The 20,600-nt window shown below is 34.6% G+C and overlaps 1 protein-coding gene across 4 annotated transcripts in view; it reads left to right on the plus strand.

Annotated features, from left to right (window-relative positions):
- The first annotated feature begins 228 nt into the window (after positions 1-228).
- CYLD (CYLD lysine 63 deubiquitinase) overlaps positions 229-20,600 on the plus strand; it is a 67,345-nt gene continuing 46,973 nt past the window's right edge. For 2 of the 4 annotated variants that reach the window (XM_012764427.3, XM_075995625.1), the window contains exons 1-4: positions 808-887; positions 6,581-7,237; positions 8,460-8,762; positions 11,386-11,491. In XM_012764427.3, coding sequence (XP_012619881.1) covers positions 6,734-7,237; positions 8,460-8,762; positions 11,386-11,491 — 913 coding nt within the window. In that variant the 5' untranslated portion in view covers positions 808-887; positions 6,581-6,733. Of the gene's footprint in view, positions 275-805; positions 888-6,580; positions 7,238-8,459; positions 8,763-11,385; positions 11,492-20,600 lie in introns of those variants that run through there. The other 2 variants (XM_012764429.3, XM_075995626.1) reach the window with 2 other exon arrangements.

Genomic DNA, 20,600 nt, shown 5'->3' on the forward strand with positions numbered 1-20,600 from the left:
AGGTCTGTCACAGGGAGACCCAATCAGGGCGCGCGCAGGAATGCAACTCTGGCTGCGATTGGCTAGCACGGCTGTTGCCCTCCGCCCCCGCTCCCTCCCTCTACCCTGGGCTGTTCGGAGGCGGGGCAGGTGGGGGCGGGCCCAGGTAGCAGGTTCGGCTGCGCGGGGGCCCGCGCGTCCGAGGTAAATACTAGGGCGGTGGGTGTGGGGCGCCGCACCGGCCCAGGACCGGGACTGGGGAGGCAGGGGTAGGGGCGACGCCCCGCCGCCTGAGGTGAGTGAGAGAGCGGGCGGCGAGCGGCGGGCGGCCGGGTCCCCTCGAGCGCCCCTCCCCGGCCTCAGGCGCCTCGAGCCGCCGCGGCGACCGTCGGGCCCTCGGCGCTGGCCCGTTAGTTGTCCCGGCCCGAGCCGGCCAGGCCCGCGGTGTGCTGAGCCCGCTGACGTCAGCCTGGGCTTCCCCACCCCCGGGCTTCCCCACCCCCCTGAGCCTTCCCGGGTGGGCTCCCGAGTCCTGGGAGACGGGTCGCCGCCGTCGGGACCCCGGGAGAAGAGAGGGCTTGGGGTGGGAGCAGCGCCGGACGCAGTCTCCCTCTTCGGTGCTCCATTTACAGTTGGGGAAACTGAGGCACGGGCCACTGGTTGGCTCCCGACTGCCCCAGTTGGCATCGAGAGCCCCGGGTTGTCATACCTCACGTCTGTGCCGTGGGGTGTATGGATCGTTCGGTTTTGGGGTGTTTGTGGCTCTCTTCCAGGAACAGCAGTCGGGGTTCTGGCCTCGTTAATGGCGTGTTCTGCTTTTTCTTTCAGTTTCTGTCTTTCCAGGGTGAAGATGGTTTTACACAACAATCTGGAGTCCTTTAGTTGAAAGGTGCTCCCTGCTGAGACAGGTATTCTTTCTTTTTGTTTTTCCTTCATATTAACCATCAGTGGGGAAATCACGAAATCTTGAAGGAAGATAGTGTTCTTGAGTTTGGTGCACAGTTGGGTCAGCTGCCCGCTTATTCATGTACTTGGCATCTTTTCTATTCCACCCCTTGGCATTTGCATGTTTTAGGGTGGTTGTCATCTTTCAGCCACCAAGCCTGCGCAGGCTTCCAACTCCCCTCCCCCCAGTCCCTGCCACCTTCCTCTCCCCAGTTTTCCCTGGAAAGTTATATCCGTACCTCAGCTAAGGAGCATTCCTACCTTGCTTCTCAATTCGGGCTAATTGGGATCTTAATAAGATTGTTCATTTTGCAATCATTGGCTCCCAGAGAAAACCCAGGCCTTGAAAGGTGTTCTTTAAGTGTTGGCTTTCTACACACCCACTCGTGCCCCAAGTAGATTGAATGGCCCTAAGGATTTAGCCTGCCATTTCCCACTGGGTAGTGGGTGGATTTGAACTATAATAGTATTAGGAGAAAATGATTTGCTGGAGATTCTTATTGAAGTTCATGTACTCTGAATGATGTTAACACCCAGAACATTCTCTAATGTTCTGCTGCAAAATTTAATGGTATTCTTGCAGAGATGCCTTCCTTTGGGTAGTAACTTTTGTAAGGAGCTGATAAGGCCAAGCCACTTGTTATATAAAACAACAACAAACACGAAAGAGTAATGATTTCTGTAGTCTGGCATGCCTACACTGTGTTTTTTGTTTGATTTAAGAAAGTCTTTAACACAAGAAGAGTGAAAGCAATTATCCTGCTCATCAAACCATTAGTATTTTATTCCTGATTTTCACACTATTCTTCAATTTATTTTTTTAATTTTTTTTACAGTGGGTATACAGAATTTATAAGCATCATACATGGTGATGAGGTCCTAGGAAGCTAGTTTCAGAGGAACCTCAAAGCAACTTGGTTTCTTAATTGTGAAATTTTTCTTTCTTCTTATATGTATAACAATGAAGTGGTGTAAAAATCGACGGTGACTTCCTTTATCCAGATAATTAGTGAAGTTTTAGGCAAAAATCATTAAATACTCCCAACTCCTGAGTCTTTTTCTTCTCTTTCTCTCTCTCTTTTTTATTAACCTGGAAGAAGCTTTTAATCACTTAGGGTGAGGAAATGGAATTTTGGCTTTCACTGTTATCACTTGAGTCCTTCATTCATTTCTCATGTGTTGAATGCCCCCACATGTCAGGCACTGGTTTGGGCACTGGAAATATAAAGGTGAAGGCCTTGAGGAGTTTACAGTTTGGAAGTGGAGGGGCTAGGTTTAACCCTCCTGTGACAACAGTAGTCCTTGTTCTGATTTGCACGTGTACATGTGGGAGCCAGACTTTCTTTTTTAACCTCATAAATCCCACTTGTTTTAGGGACCGTGTATTTGTGTCTCAGGTTAATCTATGAGGAAAATTAAAAGTGACTCAGTTTCTTTTCTGGTCATGGAATCTCTGTATTCCTATTCTTTAGCTGTTTAGAAATATAACAACTTTTTCTTTTAGTGAGAGATACTCTTTCTTAAAATGATGATCATTCTGTCTATATAGAAGCTTTTGGGAAAAGGCTCCTGTGTCTTCTTTTCTTTGGTGTTTATGCTGACCTTCTCACCTCTTTGCCATTTATAGTTAGGGGCAGAACTTAGTATTGCAATTTTTATCCTGATTTAGATAGCCTCCTGTGATTTCTAGAACAAGCAGGATATCTTAGCAGATGCAAAAAATTCTTCAATTAGATCTGTCTTTGTGAGGTTCTTATGAACAGTATAACCTGATAACTTGAGAATCAAAATGACATAGTATCTTCTGGATAAGTTAACCATTGTCAGTTTTCTGTAGCTACTGATGTTCACTTGTACTATATGTTGACTTTTAGAATGTGGTAATTCTGCTCCTTAATATTTTCATGTAAAACTTATTTCTTGATCATCTTCTTCCCATTGCATCCATGGAAAATTGATAAATATTTGTGTCTTCCAACCCTCATCTTGGTTTAATGACTTTATCTTATCACATTTGAATTCCCTTTTACTCAGAATCCAGACCATCAACAAGCTCAGATAACCAGATATATTTTCAACTCTTTGTTGAACTATTCCCTCATCTCAGTGTCCTCAAAAGAAAGGGCTTCCATTCAACGTGGTTTTAGGGTTAAATATTTTATTGTGCTTTAACTCTTTGGTAATCTTCATTCAGTACTTATCAGGATATTCATAATCTGTCAGTTATTCAGCCTGAAGATAGTATTTAGATGAGTCATTTGTGATATATTCACTCTCAAAAATGACTCCACCTGCAATGTAGTAAGAAAATACAAATGAAAATTTCTCCCTTCCCACTGACCCACCACTTGCCCTGCTGTGATTTTGAATTTGGCTGTGCTTCTCTTTCCTTGTGTTGTCTTACGGCTCCTGTGGCCTTTGTTAAAGGCAGAAGCAGAGTGAACGTGGGATGATTTGTCTTAAATTGTATTTTTCAGTGTTTAACACTGTACTGAGAGCATAAAAATACAAACCAACAAGCCAGTCTTCCTGGTTGATAAAGAGCTCATTTACAATGTGATTTAAGTCTTCCCCTCCCATTGTCTTGAGGCAGTTTTTACTGGTTAGAGTACTTAAGATGTTAACTATTGTGCATATCCCAGTAAAAGAAGAATGTTGGCATTATGTCTTTTCTACAGTGGGGGGAAATATGTGTTAGCACATTTCTGTTGTAATACTGGTATTTTGAGGATATTAAAATCATTAAATTTATCATCTGGTATATTTCTAGACTAGAGCCATAAACTTACCCATTCAATTTTCTGTATCAGTTGCAATGAAGACAATTAATTTTTAATATGATCATTTCAAACCTATTCTTAATGTATTCTTTCTAAAAGCGAAAAGGCCACATTCTTTTTATTTTGGATAATGCCTTTTAAATATTTCATAACTTTGCTTTGGCTGTTACAGTTGTCTAATATGACCCATCCTGTTACTGAGTCTAAGCTCATTCTCACTGTGCTAATGCAAGTTAGAAAAAAAAGTTACCACTCCTTGTGTTCACTTTAAAATATGATACTTGGAATCTACTGTTGCCCTCGACTTTTTAATAGACCAACTAGTTATATCAATTTTACTGTGGATCATCTCCCTTAAATGATTTTCAAAAAGCCATTTTGTAATCACATTCATTTAAAATATAATGTCCTAATGCATTACATATAGTAATTTTGAGTTTTGTCTGGATAATATTTTATTAGTACTAATGGTTTTTATTTTAAATTGTGACATGAATTGTTAAGGCTAGAGAACCAATAGAGTAGGACTTGTTAGTATATACATAACTATTAAGACTCAAGGAAGTTTCTGATTTTAATATTTGAAGATATTTTTAGGAATTCTAAAAAATAATTTCTTATCAAAATAGAATTGCCTTTTTAACAAAAATCTTGGCCAAAAATAGTTTAAATACCTTTTTAAAGGAACCTAAACAATAGCTCACTTTTTTGGAAGTTGCCTTTTGACTATCAACTGTTTGGGAGTGACCAAACTAATATCTATTCAATAAAGCCTATGTGTACTTTATTCCTAAAGACCCTTTCAAAATTAATGTATTTTGTATATTTGTTATTGTTGCTTTGTTTGTTTTTTCAAACACCCAAACACATTTCACCATCTGGCTTCTCAGAACTGGTTAGAAACAGTGAGTTGGAGAGCAACAAGACTGTAAAAGGAGTCCAATGCACACTGCAGAAACCACGGACAATGGCTGATCGCAAGGAGAGACTATAGATGCTGGCCTGTAGAAAGCAGACAGGTGCTCAGGATGCACAATGCAAAGTCTTTTCACAGTGCAATGAAAAGCCTTGCATACTGAGAGCCACACATAATAATTTATATTAATAATGATAATTCAGTGATCCATAAAAAAAAAAAAGCCATTTCCTTGTTGCAAGTGTTGACATTTTAAAAGCATTTTAGTCAAAAATAACATTTCATGTTGGTACTTTAAAGGAATAGAGCCAATTTGAGGGGTTGGGTAGCCCTTATAAGGAGTTTTGTTTATGTGGTGCCAAGATTGAGGTTTCCACAGGTGTCTTATATAAGTGGCAAATATAAATTGATCCCATTCCTGTTGAAGTAGACAGTGCCCTCAAGTGGAATTAAAACAAACACATTACCAAAAGAGGAAAAAAAAGATAACTACTTCATGCTACCTTTGCCTTTGCCATCACTAAATGTTACAGATATTTCAATAATGTTGGTTTGAAAGGGTGCCAAACTCTTGGCCTGTCTTGAGTAACCCATATGTCTCATTTTGGCTTATAGAGGGACAGACATTTAAAAAGCTTTACCATTATGGAATACCTCATTATCTAACAATGTTTTCTAAAAGGAATGTTACTTTGTGTATAGATTTGCCAGATTGTTTCATGATTAAGTTAAATAATTAAACTTAAAATTTGGTTCTTTAGTTTTAGGAGTTTTTATATTTTAATTGGTAATTAAATAGGTAAATCTGATAGTGCTATCAATTGCAGCCATTACCTGGAATAATGGAAATGAATACCTCTATCTCAAAGAAGGATGAAATAAGTACTGTATTTAGAAACCAAATAGCCACATTCTTGTGACAGAAAATACATAGGAGCTATTGTTTTCAGCAAGATAATTAATTAAAATAAGGAAGTAAAGTCTCAATTTGAATTAATGAAACTGTGTAGTTTTTAACCATCAGTTTAAGTAGGGTTGAGAATGAAGCTATTTAATTATGAAAGATTATCATCCTTGTAAAAATTTTAAATGAAAATTTGAAGCCAAAAAAGAAATCATAAAAATAAGTCATCTTTTGTCTATTCCTTTCTCATATACATAGTTAAAATTGAGGTGTAAAAACACTTTATATTTGATACTATAATGCAATTATATCTCCTCGTTACATAGTCCTAGTTTTGATGTTACAAAATTGGTTTTTAAAACATCTTTAATCATATTATATTTGTGATTGTGAGAAATGAAATGAAAGCTATGATTAATCTGATTAACATTTGCCCATCTAAGGACAAAATGTACAGGATTAAGGAAATGAAATTGGGTCAGAGGTAAAATGTTCCATCCATTGATCTTATGTAGCATACAGATGAATTGTGGTTAAAGTTTCACAATGTAATTTTATGATATTTTTATTGATAAAAGACATTCAATATCATATGATGGGTCACTTTTTACTTAAACTATGTGGTTGGAAATGATAGCTTTTAGATAAAGTATAAGATTTGTGTGTATTTTGCTCAAATACAGCAACTTAGCCATTTAAATTAGACAGGATGCATTAAGAATGCTACTTTTTAAAGTTTAAAAATGTCAGAATATGTATGTAAGGGTAACCTTTAAAATTTTTACTAGAATCTGATTTTACAAATTTCAATGTCTTGGAAACAAACATTATTGTACTGTCTTGGAAGTTACTTTGCAATAGGATTTCCTTAATTATGCACAGTTATAGTAGATAAAAGTAATGTATTATATGTCTTTTAGCCCTTTTAGATATTTTTGGGATTATTTCTATTGTATGTGTTTTTATGGTTCAAATGAGATTTTTTTAAAAAGTCTTTAACCTTAATTTTAGGTCATGTAGAATGAAGTCTAAAGTTTATTTTTGCTTGTTCACCAGGCATTTTGATTTGCTGTCTTTTTACAGCATGGACACCAAATTGCTAAAAACATGCTTTGGGGAACTGCCAGTGAATTTATCTTTTGCGGTTTTACTACAAACTTATCAGTAGTTCCCTTTTTTTTGAATTAATATTTTGAAGTTAATATCACAATGAGTTCAGGCTTATGGAGCCAAGAAAAAGTTACTTCGCCCTACTGGGAAGAGCGGATTTTTTATTTGCTTCTTCAAGAATGCAGCGTTACAGACAAACAAACGCAAAAGCTCCTTAAAGTACCAAAGGGGAGTATAGGACAGTATATCCAAGATCGTTCTGTGGGGCATTCGAGGATTCCTTCTACAAAAGGCAAGAAAAATCAGATTGGATTAAAAATTCTAGAGCCACCTCATGCAGTTCTCTTTGTTGATGAAAAGGATGTTGTAGAAATAAATGAAAAATTCACAGAGTTACTTTTGGCAATTACCAATTGTGAGGAGAGGTTCAGTCTGTTTAAAAACAGAAACAGACTAAGTAAAGGCCTCCAAATAGACGTGGGCTGCCCTGTGAAAGTACAGCTGAGATCTGGGGAAGAAAAATTTCCTGGAGTTGTGCGCTTCAGAGGACCCTTGTTAGCAGAGAGGACGGTGTCGGGAATATTCTTTGGAGTAGAATTGCTGGTAAGTTTGATAAGCCATTTTAGTGGGCTGTGTCTGTGTTCGTTTGTGTCTGTGTATATTTGTATGCACATATGTATTTTTCCCCTTTAAGTACAAAATACGTTTTCCCAGAAGTCTTCTATAACTTTTAATGTTCATGATCCTTAGGATTTACTTTTTAATGATGAATTGAGATGATGTAAAGATGATTCATGAAACTTTTAAAAAACTACATACTGTAGTAGGAACATACAAGTAGATCGCATGGTTATTGCAGACTTTTATATCTTAGAAATTTTAACATTGCCTTATTAAAAATAAACTATTATCAGTTATAAATAGTTACATCAAAAATTGTTAATTGTGACATTATCATCTATAGGTTTCTCAATTTTTAATGTGTGCTAGTAAGTAATGACAATTGAGATATAAGACTTTTTAAAATAAGTTACGGCAATTTAAACTTGCTTATAGTTGTCTCAGATAATATCTGTGAAAATCATCTGGAATTTATTTCTACTGGAAATAAACCCAAGAACTGTGTGATATATTTCCAAACTTAATATTCATTCTCAAGAACTTAAATGTCAATTACATTTTGACATTCTTGCAAATGGAATTGCATATCTTGTTTGCTTCTTTTTTTTTTTTTTTTTTTAATATTTGGTCAGGAGGAAGAATGGAATGCTTCTTGATATAATTTTTTCAAACAGTGATTGTAAACAATTAAGGATTTGAATCCCAGTTAAGCCATTTACTAGCTGGGTTGTCAGAGTACTTAATCAAGCTATTTAACTTCTCTAGATCTGCTTCCACCTCTGTAAAATGGTGTTCATAGTACACAACTTGTAGTGTTTTTGTGGCACGTTGATAGAGGATTTAGCATGGTGGCAGGCATATAAGTACTCAATAAATGCAGCTAACATTATTCTTTTAAAGTAAAATTTTATTTTTATGACAGAATTATTAATGTTAGAATCACAATGTATAACCAGCCCAGCTTTCTCATAATAGAATTATGATTTGAAATTATCAGGTAATTTTATTTCAGCATCAGATATACCTTCTTCCTTATTTTTTATCCTATATCCAACAGCAACTACTGATAATTATATTTCTTATTATATGTGTCCTTTAGAATTTTTCCAGAGTGATTTTCCTGAAATTCCCAGAGTTGATCCTCTTTCCCATGGATCATCTTTCTATATCTACTATTTTTTTCTCTCTCTCTGTTAAAAACTAGGAAGAAGGTCGTGGCCAAGGTTTCACTGATGGGGTATATCAAGGGAAACAGCTTTTTCAGTGTGATGAAGATTGTGGAGTGTTTGTTGCATTGGACAAGCTAGAAATCATAGAAGATGATGACACTGGATTGGAAAGTGATTATGCAGGCCCAGTGGACACAATGCAGGTTGAACTTCCCCCTTTGGAAATAAACTCCAGAGTTTCTTTGAAGGTTGGAGAAACAATAGAATCTGGAACAGTTATATTCTGTGATGTTTTGCCAGGAAAAGAAAGCTTAGGATATTTTGTTGGTGTGGACATGGTAAGAAAATTTTGGATTAAATATCTTTATGAATATATGTATTAGTTTTATGACCAATTTAGTTACAAATTGAATACTTTGAATATTTAAAATGGACTAATTTGGAGTACTTTAAAGAACATGTTCTAATTTATTATTGGTAGAGGAACATTGAAAGAGGCCAGTCTTACACAGTGTATAATTCTCTCTTAAAGAGTCTAGATATAGAATTACTCTTTTTCCAGTTTGGATAAACTAGAATAATGTTCTCAGTCTTTAAAATTTGCCTTATTATAGCTGACCAGTAGACAAAACAAACAAAAACATCCCAAATGTATTATGTGATATCTTATTTTTCTTTATTTTGAAAGGGTTTTTTTTTTTTTTTTTTTTTGGAGACAGAGTCTCACTTTGTTGCCCAGGCTAGAGTGAGTGCCTTGGCATCAGCTTGGCTCACAGCAACCTCAATCTCCGGGGCTCAGCTATCCTACTGCCTCAGCCTCCCGAGTAGCTGGGACTACAGGCATGCACCACCATGCCCGGCTAATTTTTTGTATATATATTTTTAGTTGGTCAATTAATTTATTTCTATTTTTGGTAGAGACGGGCTCTCGCTCAGGCTGGTTTCGAACTCCTGACCTTGAGCAATCCGCCCGCCTCGGCCTCCCAAAGTGCTAGGATTACAAACGTGAGCCACCACGCCCGGCCTGAAAGGGTTTTTTTTGTAATCTGTTTTTCTTTTTTTTTTCACAAAATTGTATTTGCTGATCTGATCTAAATGAGTAGTGTAAAAACTATTTACAGAAAATGCCTGCATAAAGGAAAGCCAGGAATTGCTTGTGAGGAATAGACAATTAGGGTACTTTCATAGGATATCACTCATTTAAAAAACTTTTATTTATTTGTTGTGGTAAAATATACGTAACATAAAATTTACCATTTTAGCCATTTTTAAGTATACAGTTCAGTAATATTAAGTATATTTATATTGTTGTACCATCATCACTTTCTCCAGAACTTTTTCATTATCCCAAACTGAAACTGGGTACCTAGTAAACAATCACTGCCTGCTCTTCCCAACCCCTGATAAGCATACTTTCAACTTCCTGTCTCTCTGAATTTGCCTGTTCTATGTTCCTCACATAGTGGAATCATACAATATTTGTCCTTTGGTTTGTGTCACTCATTTTTTATGTAACCTTATACTTGTAATAATGGGTACAGTCCAATATGGCAAGTTGAGTTATACCTGTGGCATTAAGAGAATGAGAAGAAAAAGGCCAAGAACATTTTTATTGTAGATTGAAAATATGGGCAAGAATTTGTTAGATATAAAGAATGAAATTCATACAGAATTACTGAATACTAGAACACAAAATTACTAAATGAGTTGGGAGAGGATGTGAGTAATAGTCATTTGTATTTACAATGGAGATGTTTTTGGTTGTCATTTTTATCTATTCAGGTTTACCTCTTGGTTGGTAGGGTATGAATGTTCTAGCATAAGTTTCTGTTACCCTGTGCTTAGAAATTCTGTTAATAGGAAATTCTATTTGATACTCGTTAGTTAATCTAAACAAGCCTTCGCTGAACTCATGTTATGTGAAAAGTTGGGTCATTTCATGTTATGTGAAAAGTTGGACTAAAACTTGGGTCCCTCAAGATAGCTAACCATAAAGTACCCCTTTTAACCAATATTCTTTAAATGTTAATTCACTCTTTAGAGGAGAAACTGTGATTTGGCTTGGGCCCCAAATGTGGCCTTACCCATTTCAGAGGGTGGTCTAAGGGTCATCTTGTTTACCTGGGTTGAGCTGCCAAGAGGTTTGCCCTGTGGCTTTTTTCCCTGCCTCTGCCCATCCCCTAGTTGTTTTGTGCAAGCATTTGTTCCAAACACTTGCAGTATGCTCCTTGAGAGGAAAGTTCTAGCAAATACATTTTTCTCCATCTCCTTCTATTTCCAGGGACATTTTAGCATGCCATAATACATTGGTGCTCAGAGGAGTTGCTTGACTGGCCCATCTCATTATCTAGCTCCATGAACAGCACTGTGCTAGTTGTTGCTACATTGGAATATAAAATAATTAAATATAAACATCTCCACTTTGGAGGAAATTCTTGAATACCCATAAAATAAGAAAAGAACAATTAAAAAGCAGACTTTCTATGTAGAGAAAGACCTACAGAAATTTCAATTGGACTATTTAAGTGCTCGGGGAATAAAAAAGAGTGATCAGAGCAAGGTAGGGCTAATTAGAGGCAGGTTTCTGGGTGAAATAATGTATTATTAATAAACCTTCCTATGCAAAATGATGTCTCTCTAAACCTCATATGGATGTTATTATATAGACTAATATTTATTGTCTGGTAAAGTATGAAGAACTCTTGATTCCTTGCTCATCCGTGGGTTTACTATAATTTGATTATTCTTGGATCTCATTTTTCGAAAAACAAATGAACAAAAAAACAAAGCCTCATTACTATGACAATTATTCCTAATATATTCTTTCTTTCTTTTAGGCAAAATAGTTAAAATTTTTCAGTGTAAAGCATTTTGGAGGATTCTCTTATGGAAAATACAGACTTTCATATTTATATTTTATTGGGGGGAGTTTTAAAGTTTATTCTATTATTTAATTTCTAGGATAACCCTATTGGCAACTGGGATGGAAGATTCGATGGAGTACAGCTTTGTAGTTTTGCAAGTGTTGAAAATACAATTCTATTGCACATCAATGATATTATCCCAGGTATGTTTTCTTTATGTTTATATATTTATAAGACAGACTTTCTAAGATGTGTTTTGTTATGAAGATGTAAATATAAGCTTCAAGATGCATTTTTGGAACTTTTTTGTTATGGAATTAAAGAGAATATCATTTCTTACCCCCAAATGAAAACAGTGAAGATTTTTATTTATGTGAGTGTAGGGTGGCATTTATACATTATCATTCACTTTTTCATCATCTATCCATTTAAGGGAGGAAAAAAAGCCTTTTCTGATAATTAGAAGGGTCAGAGAATATAATAACCTTCTACCTGTTTGAGTGAGAGTTTGGTTTAAACTAGAATGCTTTAAGCAGAAATTGGTCATCTACTCTACCGTGGAAAGGATTTTTGCTGAATGACCTACTAGATCTTTTCTAGTTTTGAGAAGGTATAATTGATCAGGGGTCATGACTCTAGTCAGTTTTTTTTTGTTTTTTTTTTTTTATTTTTTCTTTAGTCAGTTTTACATCTTAAAAAAATCTTAAGCAATCTTTTATTTTGCCTCTAACAAGTAGCTCCTAATGGCTGCTGTCAGGTAATTAAGTTCCTATTGATAGCAACTTCAACAGTTCCATCCTCTGCTGTTAGTAGAATTCTGTGATAGGCTAGTGCTATAAAGCTAACAGAGGCAATCAGAGGATGGTGATTCTAACTGAACATTATGTAACTGTGATTAAAATGTCAGAAGGCCTGCAGGTAGACTGTAGCCAGGAATGTACCAGGCCCGAATTAGGTGACTTATACTTTTTTACATTCTTGACAAACTTATAAGGTAGGTCTTAATGATCCCTATTTTGTTGATTAAAAAACTGGGGTTCAGATAGGACAAAAATTGCCTAAGATCAAAGTGAATTCTGGTAGAGCCAGAATTCAAATCTAGACCTGATTACAAAGCTGTGCTCTCTTCTCAGTATCTCCCTACCCCAAATCCTATATGTATATTTAGGATGTGAAGACCTGCATAGAAAACCATACTTCTCAGTCTCACATGTATGCTTGGGAATATTGTTTCCATGGAGATATATTTTGTCTCTAGTTCTATAAAAGCCGAATTTTGCTATAGCAAGATCACAATTGAACAGGCAAAGTAAATTGTTGTTTTGCTTCTAGTATTTTTCCATTATTGCTAAATTTGTTACAGAGTTGGTTATTTTTTTTTTTAAGTTTTCCGCAGGTTATTTCAGTTCCTCAGTTTCTTTTTTTATAAGAATGAAGGGGCAAACCTAGTGTTCCTTCACTGTTTGCCCTTACTGTTTCACTGCTGGTGTGGCAAGTAATAAATGCTTGTTTTTAGGACTTAGGACATGCTTTCTACTTTTGCTTTTAGCTTTATAGCAAGAGTACATTAATTTAGTTGGAGAGGTGTAGGATTGAAACCATAGCTTTATTTCAATTTTGCTTTTTAAAAGTGTGCCGTGTGACATATTTTGCTTTTCTTGATTTCTTTAAAAATCAGTTTTTAATTTATTGCGAATTAGATTCCTACTATTTTTTTGCTTCCCTTTGGAAACAATGGTTTACATTCAGGGAAAAGTTTACATGTGCTTGATATTTTATTTAGTGATATTTAATTTATTCTTTTATGTCTGTTTATGGAGATAACTCAATTTATCATTTTATGAATTGAAGTACTTTTATTATTATGATAAATGCTTATTGTTTAAAAAACAGTTTCATAAAAGTTCTTCCTTAATTCAGATATTATTAATCCCTTACTTAGGCTTCTTTCAGATGTTAAGGATATAGTAGGAAGCAAAACAGTTAAAAATTCTTGTCATATGACACTTTCATTCTAGTGAGTGGAGGAAGACAGTAAATAAATAAAGTATATGGTCAGTTAGATGGTGCTGAGATTGAGAATGATCAACAAGGTGAGGGGGAAGGGAGCGCTGGGTTGTAGGATGAGATTTTTCAATTTCATGTGGGGTAGTTCCAGTGAACCTCTCCAATGTGACATATGAGCTTTTGACAGACACGGAGGAAGTTTGGAAGTGAGCACATGGAGTCCAAGGGAGGGCCCAGGGCTGCAGCCAGTTTGGCCATTCGAGCAGTGTCAGGAGTTCACTGTGAGGGAGAGAGTGATAAGCGTGTAGCCGGAGCTGGAACAGGTAGGGCTGAGTGGGCTGTTGTATGGAATCTTTGCTTTCACTGTGAGAGAGGCAGGGAGCTATAGGTGGGTTTTGAACAAAGGACAACTTGCCCTAATTTACATTTTAAAATGATCATTCTGGCTGCCTGTTAAGAATAAAGTTGACTGAGGACAGAAACAAAGACCAGGAAAGAGACTGTTGCACTTCCCCATGTGAGACAAGATGGTGACTTGGATTGGGGTAGCATAAGAAGTAGGTGAGAAGTGAATGGATTGAAAGAGTGCTAATAAGATTTGCAAATGGTTTGGGTGTGGGGTTTGAGTGAAAGAGAGAGAGAGGAAGCATGGATGACTCCAGGGTTTGGACTGAGCAACTGGAAGGCTGTAGAGGCTGTTTGCTGAGGGGGGAAGACAACAGGAAGGACTTTTGTGTCGCAGGAGAGAGATGAGGGAACAAGGGCTGGAAATCAGAATTTTGGTTTTGATCATGTTACGATTGAGATACCCATTCATTTGAATGTTTACATTAATGATAAGAATGCTTCTTTAATGCTTCAAAATGGGTAATAGTGCTGAAATTTTTCATATTTAAGAAACTTTATTGTGAAATATATTCACAAAAGAATGTATAAAAACATATTAATAATAATGAGCACTCATGTATGTTACCATCCATGTTGAGAAATAGAACATTATAAGTACCTTAGAAACCACTTGTGTACCTTTTCTTTATTATAATTGCAATCTCCTCCAAGGGATAATTGCTATTATGTTTTTTTTTCATTGATTATTTCCTTGCTTTTCTTTATAGTTTTATCATATCTCTGTGCCTAAATTGTTTAGCCTGTTTTTAAACTTAATATAATTAGAATCATACTGACTTTTTAAATTACTTGCATCATTTACTTAAAATGTATTTCGAGATTCTTTTCTGTGGGTGAGGGTATTATTAGTTCATTTCACCCTCACTGTTTCACAGCATATTTCATTGTGTGACCATCTCATAATTTAGTGACCCATTCTGATGTTAATAGACATTTGAGTTTTGGGTTATTTCCACCTCCTTTTCAACACTTAGCACTGATTATAATTTTTGCCAGTCGTGACAGTTGAGTAATGGTATCTCAAGGTGGTTTTGAAATTTGTGGTTCTTTGACTACAAGTAGGGTTGAACAGCTTTTCATATGTTTATGGAACATTGGTGTCTTCTATTAAACACCTGTTTGTGTTTTTTGCCTATTTTTATGAGTTGTCTATTGATTCATGAGTTCTCTATTTTTAAAATTTTAATAAAAATTTAAAAAATAATTTTATTGTGAAATTTTGGACATACAAATGAGAGAATTTTATGTTGAACATCCCTATAGGTGCCTTCTAGATCCTACAGTGAACTTTTTACTGTAATTGCTTTGTCACATGTCTCTCCAGCTCTCTATTCACTCACTAGTAATGGATCCTATGTTCTGTATGCATTACAGATTAAGTATACTTCCTCTTGAATACTTCAGCATGCTTGTAATTACCTAGAGATAAGTATTTAGGGGTTTCTTTTTTCATTTTAGATAAAAGTCATACATGTAATGAAATGTACATCATATTATTTGGGTTTTGACTAATACATATACCCTTGAATTGGAAACCCCTATCAAGTTAAGATAATTTTAATAAGACATCCATTCACATATCTCAAGTCAAAATAGAAAAAAGTACAGTAAAATATCTTGTTTCCGTTTTTATCTCCTCCACTGCAATTGTCTGCTCACTCCATCCCTTGTTTCCTATTGGTAACAGTTTTTATTAGTTTCTTATATATCTTTCCAGTGTTTCTTTACACAATATAAATATATATTCTTATTTCTCCTTCCCTTTCAATACAAAAGCATAACTATACACTATTCTGCTTTTTGCTTTATGCTATTGACTTTCTATCTTGGAGCTCTTTGTACATCCCAATAGAGAGGTTCTTGTTTTTTATAGTATGTAATTTTCCATTGTATGGAAAAAGTCCATAATTTATTTAACCAGTTTCCTATTGATGGATATTTGGGTTGTTCCTGACTTTTTACTATTTGATACAATGCTGCAATAACTTTGTACATATATATTTCCCACATGTGCTAGCATGTCTGTAGGATAAATTCCCAGAAGTGAGGTTGTTTGGTGAAAGGGTACATGCATTCCTATTGTTCTAGATGTTGCTGATTGCCTTCAGTAGTGGATATAACAATTTGTATTCCTACCGGCAGTATAAAGGCTAACTTTTCTTACAGCTTTCCCACGAGAGTATGTTGTTAATTTTTTCCCCTAATCTGGTGAAAAATATATTTCAGCACAGTTTTAGTTTTTATTTCTCTGATGAGCAATGTTGAATATCTTTTCATGTGATGACGGGCAATTTCTCTTTCTCTTTCTTTGAACTGTTCATTCACATCTGCTGTTTATTTTTAAATTGGGTTAGGTTATTGGTATTTTTTTCTCACCGATTTCTTCTTTATGTATTAGGGAGATAAACTCTTTTGTGATGTGAGGTGTAAATGTAACCCACACCTCCACTCCCATTTGTCATTTGTCTTCTTTTTTTTTTTTTATTGTTTGTTTATCTGATCACCCTCATTTGTATTTATTGTGGTAAAATAGACATAACAAGATTTACCATTTTTAAGTGTACAACCAAATGGCATTAAGTACATTTATAATGTTGTGCAGCCATTAGTGCTATTTCCAGACCTTTTTCATTATCCCAAACAGAAACTCTATTAAGAAATAACTCCCTGTTTCCCCTCCTTCCAGGTTCTAGTAACCTCTGTTCTCTTTCTGTCTTTATGAATTTGCCTACTCTAGGCAAATTCATACAAATCTCATACTAATCATACAGTTTTTGTCCTTTATGTTTGGTGTATTTCACTTAGTATAATATATTTTGACTTTGCTTTTGATGTTATTTGCCATGAAGGATTTCTTTTTGTATTATCCACACAGATTTGATTTTGTGCAAGATATGAGATAGGGGTATGGATACCCAATTTGATCAGCCATGCTTGCTATTTATAAATCAAGTTTCCTGATAGATTTGTATGGATCTTTTACTGGGCTCTATACCTTCCCCACACTAAGGCCTATCCATAGCTTTAGAAGTCTTGATAGCTGTAAGAGTACGTTTCCTTTTTTTCTTATCTTAATGTTGGCTATTGTGTCTTCATTATAAGTTTTAACCATCATTATAAGTTTTAACCATCAGCTTCTCAAATATTACAGGAGATTTACAATGTTGTGCAGCCATCACCATTGTCTATTTCCAGACCTTTTTTATCATCCCAAACAGAAACTCCGTACTTAAGAAATAACTCCGTATTCCTCCCTTCCTCCAGCCTAAAATTACAGGAGACTTTAGGATTTTGATTGAAATTGCAGTTAATCTGTGGAACAATTTGAGGAGAATTGACTTTTTTTTTTAAGACTTCTAATACATGAACATTGTATATCCTTTTATTTATTTAATCTCCTTTTAGTAAAATTTTATAATTTTCTCCATGAAGAGCTTGATTACATTTTGGCACATTATAAAGTAAAATATATTTTCTAATAGTGTTTTGCTGATGTGTAGAAATACAGTTGACTTTTTTTTTTTTAAAGAAAAGCACTTTATTGAGATCTAATTCACCTACTTTAGAATTTACTCATTTAGAGTGTACAATTTAGTGTATTTTAGTATATTTAGAGATATGTGTAATTATTGCTATATTAGAACATTTTCATCATCTCAAAAAGAAACCCTGTATGCTTTAGCTATCACTCCTCTAACCCTTTATCCTCATTAGTCCTAAGCAACTGTAATCTACTTTCTGTCTCTCCGTTTGCCTTTTCTAGACTTTTTGTTTAAATGGAGTCACATTACATGTGGCTTTTTGTGATTGACTTTTTTCACTTAACATAATGTTTTTTCAAGTTTCATCTGTGTTGTGGCATGTATCAGTACTGCATTTCTTTCTATGCTTAAATGATATTCCATTGTATGGATATGCCACATTTTGTTTATTCATCAGTTGATAGACATTTGGGTTGTTTTTACCTTTTGGCTAAAATGAATAAATCTGCTATAAACATTCATGTACAAGCTTTTGTGTAGACATATGCTTTAGTATCTCTTGGGTGTATATCTAGGAGTGGAATTGCTAGGTGGTCTGATAATACCATGTTTAATCATTTGTGGAACTGCTAGACTGTTTTCTAAAGTGGTTGTCCCATTTTGCATCCCCACTAGCAGTGTATAGGGGTTTTGATTTCTTCATGTCCTTGCCAACACTTGCTATTATCTGACTTTTTGATTCTAGCCATCTTAGTGTGAGTGAAGTGGTATCTCAATTGACTTTTGTGTACTGCTTTTGTTTATAAACGTTCTTGTTAAAATCTCATATTCACAGTGGTTTAGTAATGGGTCATTATTATTTGCAAATAATAATAGTTTTGCCTCTTTTTTCTAATCCTTATATCTTTTATTTTTTAAAAACTGGTTTCTTACTGTCCTAACTAGAACCTCTAGATACAATATTGAATAGAGGTAGTGACAGTAGGCATTTTGGTCTTGCTTCTGCTCTTAAAGGGAGTGCTTTCAACATTTCACTATTAAGTATTATTACATTTATCATATGATCTTATTGTGGTAGCTCTCATTTATCAGGTTAGAGGAAGTTATCTACTATTTCTGGTTTTCTAACAGTTTTATCATAAATGTTAAATCTTATCAAACTTCATTGAGATAATCCTGTTTCTTTTAATCTGCTAATTGTCTAATATTAAATCAACCTTGCATTCCTGATACAAATTAACTTCATCATGATTCATACATGGCTTGGAACAGTTTGCTAGTATTTGCATGTTTTTAAAAAAATCTGTGTTCATAAGAGATATTGGCCTATAATTTTTCTGTCTTAGCTGTCTTTGGTTTTGGAATCAGGGTCATGCTTGCCTCATAAAGTGCATGGGAAAAATTCCTTTTCTTTTGTTCTTTCAAAGAGTTTATGTAAGATTGGAATTATTGTTCCTCAAATATTTTATAAAGCTTCTGTTTGTGGAAATATTTAACCACTGATTAAATGTCCTTTAATGTTTCTATTTCTTTTTGAATGCCTTTTGTAAGTTTATTTTTTATGAATTTATCCATTTAATTTATGTTTTCAAAGTTTTTGGCTAACATTGTTCATAAAATCCTCTTATTTTCTGTTTTCTCTCAGCTGTATCTGAGATTAAACATTGTTTCTATTTTCATACAAAATGTTAATTATTTGTACCCTCTATATTTTCTTCATCAGTCTTACCAGAAGTTTCTCACTTTCATTTTTTGAAAGAACCAACTTTTGGTGTTCTTAAGCCTTTCTAGATACATTTGTTTCCGATTTCATTAATTTCTGTTTTCTGAATATCTTTTTCCTTTGACTTTTTGGGTGTTCTGTTTTTTGCTAACTTTTTAAGTTTGGATGCTTAGCTGATTAATTTTTAGTCTTTTTTCTAATGAAAAGCATCTAAGGCCATAGATTTTCACTACATACCCACCTAGTTGCATTCCACAACATTTGATATATAGTTATTTTGTTATTATTAAATTTGAAGTATTTTCTAATTTCCTTCATGATTTTTTTGCTTAACTCATGAGCTATTTTAAGATGTGTTTTTAATTTTTTTTGTTCTTGTCATCACTAATTTTTTAGTTAATTGCATTATGGTGAGAGAATATAATACCAGTCCTTTGAAGTTTGTTGAGACTAGCTTTATGGCCTTGTACAAATATTCAGTTTTCAGAAATTTTCCATGTGAACTTGAAAAGACTGTATTGAACCTTTTTTCTTTATAATCTGTTTATGGTAGTTTATGATGTGCCTAGCATGTTTTTCTTCATAGTTATCATGCTGGAAGTTTACTAAACTTATTAGATTTGTAAATTTATATCTTTCAACAAAGTTGGAAAAATTTTAGCCATTATATCTTCAAATGCTTTTTCTGTCCTATTCAATCTTCTTTCATTTTGTGATTTAAAGTAGATATATGTTAGAATTTTCGATATTTTCCCTTAGGCCCTTGAGGATCTGTTATTTTTTAAAAACATTTTTCTCTCTGTTCTTCAGATACTTATATTGTTCTATCTTTAATTTTACTGACTTTTCCTTGTTTTAGCCCCATTGTGTTGTGTAGGCCATCCAAATGAATTATTTTTTCAGATATTGTATTTTTAAGTTTTCAAAGTATTTTAAAAACTTTTTTATTTAGTTTTTATTTCTCTGATGAGATTTTCTTTCTTCACTGTAATATTTTCCTTTACCTTCTTGAGCATAGTTATAATTGCTAATTGCTGCTTTAAAATTCTTGTTTGCTAATTCCAACATCTGAATTATCTGTAGATTGGTATCTATTGTTGGATTTTTTTTCTTTTGAAGATGGGATGGTGTTTTTTTTTTTTTTTTTTTTTTTGGGTATGCTGAGCAATTTTGGATTATCTTTTTGCTATTCCCTTCTTCCACATTTTGAGTCCCCTCATAATTTGTCTGTTTTTGTTTTTTTTTTTCTTCAGTGCCTGCTGACAGTTGATTTTTATATTTCATCAAAGTTTATATCTATTTTCTATAGGAGAAATGGTCTGATAGGAACTTTTTAAATATATATGTTAGAATCTAGAGACATTTATTCAAGAAGAAGGAAGGATTTCCTTGGGGATGTATAGTGGCATTTATGATTTTATTTTTATAGTTTTTATTGTCTGAAATATGACCTTTTTTTTTTTTACTGTATCACTACTGAACTTTTAAGGTTTTTTTCTCTTTTCTTTTTCTTTCCTTTTTAATTTTTTTAGCATTAGTATAAAACTTTCATAAGAAGATCCGTTTAGGTCTGAGCCAGTAGTTCTCAACCTGAGATGATTTTGTCCCTAGGGGACATTTGGCAGTATCTGGAGACATTTTTGATTGCTACATCTGAGGTGGGGGTGCTATTGGCATCTAATGGGTAGAGGC

The sequence above is a fragment of the Microcebus murinus genome, chromosome 20, assembly GCF_040939455.1.
Source record: "Microcebus murinus isolate Inina chromosome 20, M.murinus_Inina_mat1.0, whole genome shotgun sequence".
NCBI classification, from domain to species: domain Eukaryota; kingdom Metazoa; phylum Chordata; class Mammalia; order Primates; family Cheirogaleidae; genus Microcebus; species Microcebus murinus.